The 12,111-nt window shown below is 35.0% G+C and overlaps 1 protein-coding gene across 1 annotated transcript in view; it reads left to right on the top strand.

Moving 5' to 3' along the window:
• The first annotated feature begins 694 nt into the window (after window positions 1–694).
• LOC111055167 overlaps window positions 695–12,111 on the top strand; it is a 20,277-nt gene continuing 8,860 nt past the window's right edge. The window contains exon 1 of the mRNA XM_039439462.1: window positions 695–1,097. Coding sequence (XP_039295396.1) covers window positions 695–1,097 — 403 coding nt within the window. The remainder of the gene's footprint in view (window positions 1,098–12,111) is intronic.

Raw genomic sequence — 12,111 nt, 5'->3', positions numbered from 1 at the left:
GTGGATTCAGCCAGGAGATATAGCAAGATATCAAATAGATTTTTGCATGGAGAAAAATTTTGTTATTGTCAACACACTTTTCAAGCAGCCTATGCGACGTCGTTACACGTGGATTCAGCCAGGAGATATAGCAAGATATCAAATAGATTACATCATTGTTAAGATAAAACACAAACGGTACATACAACAATGCAAAACCTATCCCGGTGCTGACATTTGTAGTGATCACAATCCCGTAGTGATGGACTTGAAGTTACAAGGTGGAAAAAAGACATTTAGACAAAATCCAGCTACAAGAGAATGGGCGGTAGAAAAATTGAAGATACAAGAAAATGCTGATAAATACAATAGCACGATCAAACAAAGTTTAAGTCAAGTAGACCAGCCAGTGCTAGACACACATAATCAGTGGGAACATTTGAAAAATTCAATTTTGACGTCTGCCAAAGAAACATTAAGCTGTGAGAAGGTGCAACCAAGAAGCCCTTGGATTAGTGAAGATACCATAGCTCTGATGGAATTGAGACGGAAACACAAAAGAGAAGAAAATAGGAGTGAGTATAATAGATTAAGAAATCTTGTAAATAGACATGCTAAAAAAGATAAAGTAGGATTGCTTGATCGATGCTGCAATGAAATAGATAACAACTTTGAAAGAGGAAACGTGGAAAAATCTTATAATCTAATTAGGAAGATGTTTGGCAAGCGGACAGTAAGAAGCAACATTATTAAATCGAGTGACATGAAAATTCTTATGGACAATGATGAGGTGGCAGATGGATGGAAACAATATGTAGAAAGTCTCTATGGTGATGCAGAATGTTTTGAGGGAATAGAAAACGAGGACGATGTACCTTTTGATGAGTTGGGACCACCGATTGCTTTTCCAGAAATGGAAAAAGCACTACATGATCTCAAGTCAAAGAAAGCTTATGGAGTAGATGATATTCCTGCTGAACTTCTGCAAGCGCTCAATGAAGAGATGAGAAACGTTCTATTTACCCTTTTGAATGAGATATATATAACTGGAAAAGTTCCACTTGATTCTAAGAAAAGCTTGATGGTGATGTTACCGAAAAAAAGTAATGCAACAAGATGTGAGTAATATAGAACACTGAGTATTCTGTCACATACATCCAAAATACTAGCGAGCGTTATTTTGAAAAAGATTGAAGGTAAAATAGATGCAAACCTAGCAGATGACCAATTTGGCTTCAGAAGGAATAGAGGAACAAGAGAAGCTATATTGTGTTTAAGGAACATTGTGGAAAAGAGCTTCGAAGTAAATAAGAAGGTGTATATTGCTTTTGTAGATTTACTCAAGGCATTTGATAGGGTAAATTGGAATGTCCTCATGCAAACACTCAAAACAATCAAAGTAGATTACAGAGACAGAAGGATCATAAGAGAGCTGTATACTGCTCAAACAGCATTTATAAAGGTGGGTGAGAAACAAAGAGAAGCTGCCATCAAGAGAGGAGTAAGGCAGAGTTGTAGTTTGTCACCGCTTTTGTTCAATATCTATGTAGAACAGGCTGTCAATAAATGTAAGGAATATTGTTCAGGAATCAAGGTAAATGGATTAAGAGTGCAAATGCTCCGCTTTGCAGACGATATTGCAATAGTGGCACAAGATAAAGGTAATCTAGAGAGAGCACTGAATACCTTGCATGACATTCTCAAAAATGAATTTTACATGGAGATAAATAAGGTTAAGACAGAAGTGATGATCTGCTCCAAGAATCCTGATTTTGAAATAGTAAAGATAGCGAATAAAGCCCTCAAACAAGTAAAAAAATTTAAATACTTAGGTAGCATTATTTCAGAGGATGGAAAAGACAAAGAAGACATAAAGCACCGTATAAGAGAAGCCAAGGCCATTTTCATCAATAAACGGAATGTGCTTTCCTCCAAAAGTCTGAATTTGGATTTGAGAAAGATACTTATAGAGAGTTGTATCTGGAGTATTTCACTATATGGCTCAGAGACATGGACTATCGGTAAGGTGGAAGAAAAGGCAATTAATGCATTTGAAGTATGGTGTTGGAGGCGAATGCTGAAAATAAAATGGACCGATAGAATAACAAATGAAGAAGTATTTCAAAGGGCTGAAGAGACACAAAAAACTCTATTGAAATCTCCTAGGGACAGACGGCATTCTTGGATAGGACATATTATAAGACACAGCGAATTCATGCTTACAATACTGGAAGGTGCAATCAGTGGACAATGGGCTCGTGGAAGACCCCGGCTACAATATTTGAAGCAGATAACCCGGGATCTTGGGGTCCAGAGCTATACCCAACTGAAACAGCTGGCTCTGGACAGACAAAGATGGAAAGCTGCCAACCAATCGGACAATTGAAGCAGAAGAAGAATATGTAGGATGGATCTCGAAAATGGCTCTAACGATTTTGATTAAATCAGGAATATGTTGTGCTTGCAACAAAAAACATTATTTTGGAAGAGATCTCAACTCTAGGAAAATTCGTTGAACTACCAAGAGAAAGTATTATTGGTCCCTCAAGTAGCAGCTGATCAGAGAAAAGTTTCCCATAGTCTGTTGAAAACGTAAGAAAGTTTGAGCAAATAAAAAAACATTATAATAGCTGTAGTTGAGTTACCAAATTTGGCGACCTTATTTCAAAACATTGCAGTATTCATGGACATCTGAAAAAATAGGTTCAGAAAGTGACCAGATGATAGCAAAATAGATTTAAAATCGATCTCTCTAAACATATAGTAGTTGAATGTAATGTTCATTGTGAGGTGATAGAAATGCGACTAATTTCTTCAGCTTCTGTTGTATTGGTTCCTCTGTTGCTCTATGTTTGTATGCAGCCATGGCCTTGAGAGAGACAATTGCACTGTCTGTTAATTCATAATCTGGACTAAATACCACGAGAATCAATCAGAGAAGCCTTCTATTAAAAAAAACCCTGCTCTGATAAATTCTCATGAAATTTAATCCTGATTGAAATTGAACATGCTTTTGTGCTACTGGGCCTGTTATTTTCATGTATCAAAATCAGCTAAAAACTAAATAAAAAAAACATAATATTCCATCAGCTGCTCCTATTTCCTTTCATGATGTTATTACGACACAAGATAAACCTATTGATATTGACAGATCACTTGTAAATTCTAAAGTTGTCAATTTAGATAGAAATTAAATTGAGTTACATGTTAGTTTACATCCAAATCTTCATTTCTACGCTTTTGGTTCCAAGCTAAGATTAAAGAAATAAATCATATAATGGTAGTCAATACACAAACTGATTGAATAAACTCTATTCAGATTTATGCAAATTCACATTAAAATGATCCCACTTCAATATTTATGATTGTAGAGTTTAGGACATGTGAAATCAGCCACAATAAATGTCATACTATTATGAATTGACCCTTATGTATTAATGGACATGGAGGAAAGAATCAGTGGATTGGCTGCTTTTACATTTTTGGATAAGTGAAATGAAAAGTAAGTGACAGGTTATGCCAAAAATTCCAGAATAAGCAAGAAATCCATAGATACCAGAGTCATCAAATTCCAAATCAACCTAATTTGGAATTCAATCTCAATTGTTGAAGCAAAAATAACATGATCACTGCTAATTTGATAACTGTCAACGGGATATATTATTTGCCAATGAATAAAGTCGAGGGTGACTCTTAAGCCCCACCCCATATCCTACAAAATTTGCTGCAATTAGACTACTCTTCTACAGAGCACTTCCAACCCATCAATTAATTATTTGAATGATTTGGCTTGATAATTTTCATGCCAAGTTGTGGCCTAATCTCAAAAACGATTATAACAATTTTGGTAGGATTTAGATTGTAAATGTTTCACAAAAACAATTTTATCTTTTAATTCCCATAGCGAAGCACGGGTGCCCTGCTAGTTCAATAATAAAATGCAGTTCAGTTTGAATCTGCCTATTATAATCAATGTCATCGCTAGGATCAAGCAGAGATTTAAGCTTCTGAGTGAATTCACTCTCCAAATTATAACCAGAATACTTAGATTCTAATACCTGTTCTACAGTTGGGAGAGATATTAGACTGCACAAGACAACAAACAAAATGGCAAATCCGTGTGAACCGGGTCTCTGACAAATACTATAGGTTGTAAGATTGCAAAGTGCCAAACCAAGATAGTAGATGCTTCAAGTACCGAGTTTAATTTTGATGCTGTCTATGCGATCAATTACCTCCCCTTGTGGCATTAACTGGTTGTTAATTCTGGATCCAATACACCTCGATGTGGTAGGTTGACAGCAGTCGATCTTACTTGATTCGGGAGGATATATCCAATAAAGTGTTTTATTACTTGATATGAATATCGACTACCATCTACCACCAGAAGACATAATGTTCTAATAATATTTATAATACTCAACAATATCTGACTACTGCAAAGCAGGTCGTGTCCTGCACGATCGATATGTGTCAGTTGAGAAAGAACTAACTTGGAGGTGTAATGAGATAAATTCAGAGAGTTGAATAGATAATATAAATATATTGTTGAAGAAATACCCAAATAGCAAAAAATCAAATTGATAGATGAACAGATTTTCCAAAATGTAGTTACAAACTGATAATGATTGAATATTGAATGATAATAAAATTGAATCTGCAAATAATAGATACTGTATGAAGATGTGAGAATTTTAAATTGATTAAATTGAGGTAGGTAGCCCTTGGAAAGTGTCATAAGACATACAAAACTAAATAGGCCAAGTAGGCTAATACAAAATTACAATTTGAAAATTCAATAGAATTACTAATAAAAGAATTCAGGGTGAGGGTTCGCCTAAGGAAATAGACCTTTCAGCTAAGTACAGCGTGAATATTAAATTTTACTTATTAAAATAAGAATCATTTATACTAATTTGGTACCCTTGAATCTATAGTCATGACTTTTACCCAAATTGACGAATTTATGCACTGTATAATTTTCGTAGAATGGCGGGGATCCCCTTTTATATGTTTGAAAAACTTACGTAGACTTTTGTTCCCGTTTTGGTATTAAAAATTTATTTGGCCGTAGAATATTTTGTGCCAGCTGGATCCTTCACGCCTGGCAAAATTGTCGATCAGACCTCACTATTCGAATTTCAGGGACTCTATAAATGACTTCGTGAAAATCAATATCACAGATTATTATAGGAACTTTAGAACAGCTTTTAAAAAAAAACAGAAAGAACAAAGATAAAATTACATTAAAACAGGAATTAAAGCTTTTTAAAAAATCAAGTATGTGAACCAGGTCTGTATCCCACTGGTGATTTGTTGAAAATGGCCTCGGGTCCTCTTCTTCTAATTTCCACCTGAGTTTCTTCTCAGAAATTAATACTCTCCAGATTTGCATACTAATTCGGGATTGGTCAGATCCCGTGACGTCACAAATGCGCCAATAATTGAGTTAAAGCTTTCAAACAAGAAAAATTCTTTATTATAAGTTGTTCTAAATTATTATAAGGTTCCTTTGAACATAAAATGAACAATATAATCACATCTACCACAATATACATTTGTTAAATAAAGAGATAGGCTTAATAATTCAAAAGAACTTGTGCTGGCGCTAATTTTGAGAACTTCCAAAATAGCCAATAATTTGTGGAACATAGACATAATTTTATAAAATAAAGTAGAAGTATAAATACATAATATAATAACAAACATGCTTGTAATAATAGTAATAATAAATATGTTTCTTTGTGTCACCTATAAATTTGGAAGAAAAATAGCACAAGGACTACCTTATTATTTTATCTTTCAATGTTGTTACATTAGTGTTATTCGCATTGTAAATAAATAAATAAATAAATATATTGTTTTGCGGTGATTGAATGTCAATCCCAAATCGCTACACATAATCAAACTATATTAAAACTCTAAAATAAATATAGCTTTATGACAGCTCATGAATAAATATTCGGACCCATTTGGCATATAAATTGCAATATGAAAAGGTGAAAAATAATATCATATAGCTGTTGCAAATAATTATTAAGCAAGCTGCCTTCTCAATTGGCTAGTTGTAAGCTTACAAGTAAGCTTTGGTTTATTTAGGGTTATGTATCGGTTCAATTCTAACCTCCAAATATTTGAACTAACATTTAAAATAGTAAGCATTATGAATACATGTGGATTTTTTGTTAATAGATTTCTGAAAAATATAATATAACTGATTTACTAGTTGCAGCCTTTATAGGTCAGATAACTGCCATTTATCTGCCTTAGATAAGATTGTGATTCTTACTCAGTAATGGAATGTGTTTTGTTCGCTTAATGGTCTATAAAAATTCTTAATTCATAATTCAGGGGCTGTACAATCATTGGGTACATCACAATACATTTCATTTTAGTAAAATTTCATGAAAAACTATTGCCGCGTTTCGCTTTAAATGCGGAACATAAATATTAACATATAAACATGAAGAGAAATGCAAAACCGTTGACTTGAATCTTAGAACTCACTTCGCCCAGAACATGCCTTTCGCATAGCTCTAAAACTGTTCCACCACTTATATTGACTACTATAACTTCCTTCGATTCCCTGCTGTTGTTAAATCTCACTCCATGTCCTATTGATTCATCAGGAATTTATTTGACAATTTCCTACCCTACAGTTAAAATCGCCTAGTAGAATGAAATTCTTATCTAGCCCACATTCCTCCAGCAAATCCCAAAATTTCTACAAGTCCTCATCCCATCTATCCTGTGAACTATTCAAATATACAGCAACTACATATGCTTAATTATACCCCATCAAAGCTGACTGATAGTACGTTTGTATCGCCCACAACCGCAAACCTCGCCTTTCTCTGTAATTTTTTCTTATACTGTACCGCAGCAACGTTCCCCCGCTAGCTCTACCTCTAATACTCGCTCTCAAGGCCGGCGTAAAACGCATATCATATTCGGAGAGTACATTCACAATCAATTCACTATCCGATTCTTCTAAAAAAGTTTCACACAACAAAAAATATCATAGCTCTTGAAAAATGTTATAAAATCACCTTACCTTCCAAACCTGCTACATTATAGCCTAACAACTTACAATTAGAATATTCATTAGATAATTATGACTTCCGTTGGAAAAACTGTTCTCAAAACCGTGGCAGACAACACTTCCCTATTTATTAGATACAATGTCCGTGACAGTTCGGTCACGATGCACTCCTGACGCTCTCCCTTCATCCACAATTTTCTTGAAACACTTTTCAAAGTCCAAATGGAACATCTCTTTTATTTTAGTTAGTTCATCTTGTTTTCCTGCCTTCAATCCGTCCTCGTCCGAATAAGTGAACACTTGTCCGTCTATGAAAAGTCTATCCACGTTGACATTCACCTTTATTCCTTCCTTCTACTGATCGGGACAGTTCTTTTTGCATTCGAAGAGTATTGCACGTGTACGGCGAGTTTCGATACTATAGTCCCTGTGAACGACAAATCCTGAACCTTTCAGCCTATATGTCTTTTTTAAGATGCAGTCCAAGTCCCTATCCACCGGTATGTTTGCTATTAGTAGCACCATCCTTCTTAGCACCTAGGATGTATGCTCGATTCACACCTTTATTCAAAACCTTTGTACAAAAATCCTTAATCACAGCATCGATACGTGCATCATTTTTGCTGTACTTGAGTCCCTTGAAAATCATGTTATCTCGTCTAGACCGATCCTCTAAATTATTTACTCTTTTTATCAGTTTATAATAAACTTCCATTAGCGATCACAGTTCATCTTTGATCTTTTTGTTTTCTGAGTTGAGCTCCTCGAAGCACTGTCAGTATCACGCCTATTAAGTTCGATTTTGTAGCCAACGAACTCAGTTTTTAGTCAAGCAGCTTGCTAAGTACAGATTCCATATTTTCTAATTGCACTCGATGACGAATTAACACCTGACAAGGCAAAACTGTAGCACGTTTTTTCTCCTTCTTCTCACCGTCCAGCGAACTGAGAACCCGTTTCTCTCTTTTACTGCAAACCCGTATTTTGCATTCGTTTAAACGTTCAGTAAATCACCAGTAATATTATAACTTTCACAACAAAACAAACCGTCACAAATAGGTTAGAACTTTAGCATGAACAGAATCACCTAACTTAAGGTGTAGTCCAGTCAATATAGACATGAAAAAGGGGGTGTGCTTGCAATTTATATTGTAATTCTGATTTTTTAATATATTATTTGGGTACATAAGAGGAGTCCAGAACCAATTTCTTCATGCAAAATTTCCTTGTGCTAGATACATAGTGGCCCAGAAACCACGTATTTTCGGCTCATTTTCTCGCCTATTTTAGATTATGAAATTCTGAATAAAATGAAATCATTCGGAACTCTCTATCTCCAATGAGTACTGAGTTATGATTTTTCAAAAATGAGTATAATTTGAAGAAAAAAATCAATTTTGATGAATTATAGTTTTAATCAACAATATCTTCCGTTTGTTACCATTTAGATGTATAACTCAAAATCCCTCTGGGCGTATTCTTGTGCTCTACAATCTGAGATCAGGTAGAGCGCTCCATCTCATATAGATTTCCAGGTACACCTGACAACAATGCTCCTTGTATTGTGAAAAACACCTAATTTTCAGCTTCAACCATCATCACCAACTACATTGTCCTCACATTGATATTTCGCACGATGAAATATGCTCATGAGATTATGTTCTATGAAAATCACTTGTTAGATGCACTTCGTTTCAGTATTTTCTAGTGGAGAGGCGCGCTTAAGGACACCTCAAGGATCAAAATCTGAAACACTTATAACTTTTGACACAATGCTCAGATTCCATCGTACTACACTCCATTCTTCTTGGCTCGTCAAGGCGGTCCAAAATCATGCATTGCAAGTCAAATTCGGTCGAAAAATGAAAAATTTTTTGTTGAGTGTACTTGAGCCCATATTCCAATATACAAAAAATGGCCAATTTCTATATTCAAAGCTCTCGGTAACCCCTTATTATAAAAATCATTACTTGATCTTGAAATGTACAATAGAATTTTCTCTTCCAACTGATGTGAATGATTTATGAAAAAATATGTTCGTAAAGTGTGATGCGATTGTTGAAAAAATTCGGAAAATGTAGATATTTTTCTCATATTAACGGTTTTGGCAGTTCTATGTTAGGGAAAAGTGATTCAAGAAGGATTTTAGGTAACTGAGCTCGTAGAAGATAAATTTATCTACAATTATTTGAAATCAATCATGAGGTTCTATGATGTATCAGACTCGTTTTAGAAATTCTTGATCAACTGTAAAATCACGAAAAAAATGTAAAAACTGAAATCGCCATTTTTAAAATCTTTTGTAACTCTCGAATTGTATTGGAATCGAAAGTATTATTTATAGGAGTGTGTAGAGGAGGACGATTTCCATATCCTCACTACATTTGAAAATTTTATCAGACATATTTCACAAGACATGCAGCTTTGGATATAGAAATTGGCAATTGTTTGTGTATTGGAATATGGGCTCAAGTACACTCAACAATAAATTTTCCACTTTTTGACCAAATTTGACTTATGATGCATGATTTTGGACCGCCTTGACGAGCCAAGAAGAATGGAGTGTAGTACGATGGAATCTGAGCATTGTGTCAAAAGTTATAAGTGTTTCAGATTTTGATCCTTGAGGTGTCCTTAAGCGCGCCTCTCCACTAGAAAATACTGAAACGAAGTGCATCTAACAAGTGATTTTCATAGAACATAATCTCATGAGCATATTTCGTGCGAAATATCAATGTGAGGACAATGTAGTTGGTGATGATGGTTGAAGCTGAAAATTACGTGTTTTTCACAATACAAGGAGCATTGTTGTCAGGTGTACCTGGAAATCTATATGAGATGGAGCGCTCTACCTGATCTCAGATTGTAGAGCACAAAAATACGCCCAGAGGGATTTTGAGTTATACATCTAAATGGTAACAAACGGAAGATATTGTTGATCAAAAACAAAAATTCTTCAAAATTGATTTTTTCTTCAAATTTTACTCATTTTTGAAAAATCATAACTCAGTTCTCATTGGAGATAGAGAGTTCCGAACGATCTCATTTTATTCAGAATGTTATAATCTAAAAAAAAACAGAAGCAGATTTTTCTGTCCGATTACGATATTTGGCAAAAATAGTTTAAAACTGGAAAATGAGCCGAAAATACGAGGTTTTTGGGCCACTCTGTATCTAGCACAAGGAAATTTTGCATGAAAAAATTGGTTCTGGACTTCTCTTATGTACCCAAATAACATGTTGAAAAATCAGAAATATAATATAAATTGCATGCACCAATGTATATAGTGACTGGACTAGTGATCTTGTCTCAAAAAGCAATAATCCAAAAAAGAATTTACATACTCAATTCTCCTCGTAAACAGCTTATTTCTGAGGAGAATCTAGTTTTTCGCTTGCTAACCATCCGCGCATGCGCAGGAGAGTTTCTTTATGCTCGCTGATCAGCTGATGGTAAGCAGCTCGCCAGGTCAGATCTTAACCTAAAAAGTCGGAAATTGTAACTCCGCCGATATAAGTAATTTAACAGGTTTGGGCAGTTGTAGAAAAAATGTTGTATGTAACTCGCGCGTAATGCTTCTTTATCGCTCTTGCAAAATTATCACACTCCACTTTGCGTCGCGTGATAACTGTTTTGCGCGAGCGGTAAAGTCGCGCATTACGCTCTTAATACATAAATAGCTTTTTCCTCCACCTACTGTCTAAAGTACTTACTTTACTCCATGAAACATAATACTAAAGTGTCACTTTTTCGCTCTCGGTAGTAAAAAACAGAAAAACTCCCTAGGGAGTAAAAGTGAATAGAGATGGGAAGCATCTCTATTTTAAAAACTTACATGGTAATAGGTTAGAAGATCTAAGCTCAGATGAGAAAGCGTAATAGAGGTGTCTGTCATTGAGTCAACTGAATTCAATACCACAACCAGAAATTTGATCAACTCATGAAATATATGTCTGTATGATATTATATTCTTAATATTAGTAGACGATAAAAATTTATACAATTTTTAAAATATTTTATATTCTATTCAAAATACCAGCCAACAAATATTTTTGATCTGCATTCTGCAATTCAAATCTGAACCGTGTGATCTGGAGTCAGCCATTTTTGGTAGCCTGCCCAGCTGATATAATTGTTACAACTTTGGCCGATAGATAGCGCAATCGGCAGTGCCTATCAGATGACCGGTTTTTAGGTTTTAGATTTTAGGTTATGCTGTTAGGAAACATTGTCACCAATACGTAAGTTATTAGAATGATTTAATTTGCAGTTTCTATAAAAAATAGTAGATGGAGGAAAAATGTTGTGTACATCACGAGCGAAAAATACTTTTTCTCCCTCAGGAAAATTGTTGCCCTCGGCTTCGCCTCAGGCTTCAAACTTTTTCCCACAGGGAGAAAAAGTCGTACTTTTCACTCTAGATATACAAATAACTATTTTTACACGCAGTTGTAGAAAAATAATATTTGTTCCTGTGATAACATTTTTATCTTGATAGCTTGATAGTATACACATCAAAAAAGTTGGAAAAATATCACCAGTAAGTTTTTTCTAGCCTGTTGCACAGCCTTAAATGTGCTGACCGATTAGATACTCAATTCGGCTGCTCCATAAAATCGAAATTGCTGACCTCTTTCTATAGACTTTGTTGAGGATAGAGTTGACAATTCTACATAAATTCATTTCTTCAAAAGCTGATTAATCTCGCTCAGAGCTCATCAATTTTATTTCGAGACTGCTAAATAAAATATAGAATGGCAATGACAATATTATGTTTGTTCTTGTTTTTCGAAAATTGGACAAAGCCGGACAAGTTACCTGATGAGTAAAGCCGGGACCACACCTGTCATGCAGTGATCCGATCCCACTCCGATCATACAGGCTGACAACTGTATGACAGTGGGAGATATAACGAACTTGGATGTGGAAACCCTCACCTGTTCAACCACCACCCAACACAAAATTGGACTTGATCGGATCGGAACGCTGCAAAACAATTAAAAAAAAGTAAATTCGTATGGCTTTTGTTGGTGGGGAGTCCCTTGCGGGAAGGTCCCACCGCCTGAATATATTATTTGAGCCGTCAATG

This window comes from Nilaparvata lugens, chromosome 12 (genome assembly GCF_014356525.2).
Source record: "Nilaparvata lugens isolate BPH chromosome 12, ASM1435652v1, whole genome shotgun sequence".
NCBI lineage: Eukaryota > Metazoa > Arthropoda > Insecta > Hemiptera > Delphacidae > Nilaparvata > Nilaparvata lugens.
The sequence above is the reverse complement of the archived record's forward strand: the minus strand, read 5'-3'. Positions and strand labels throughout refer to the sequence as shown.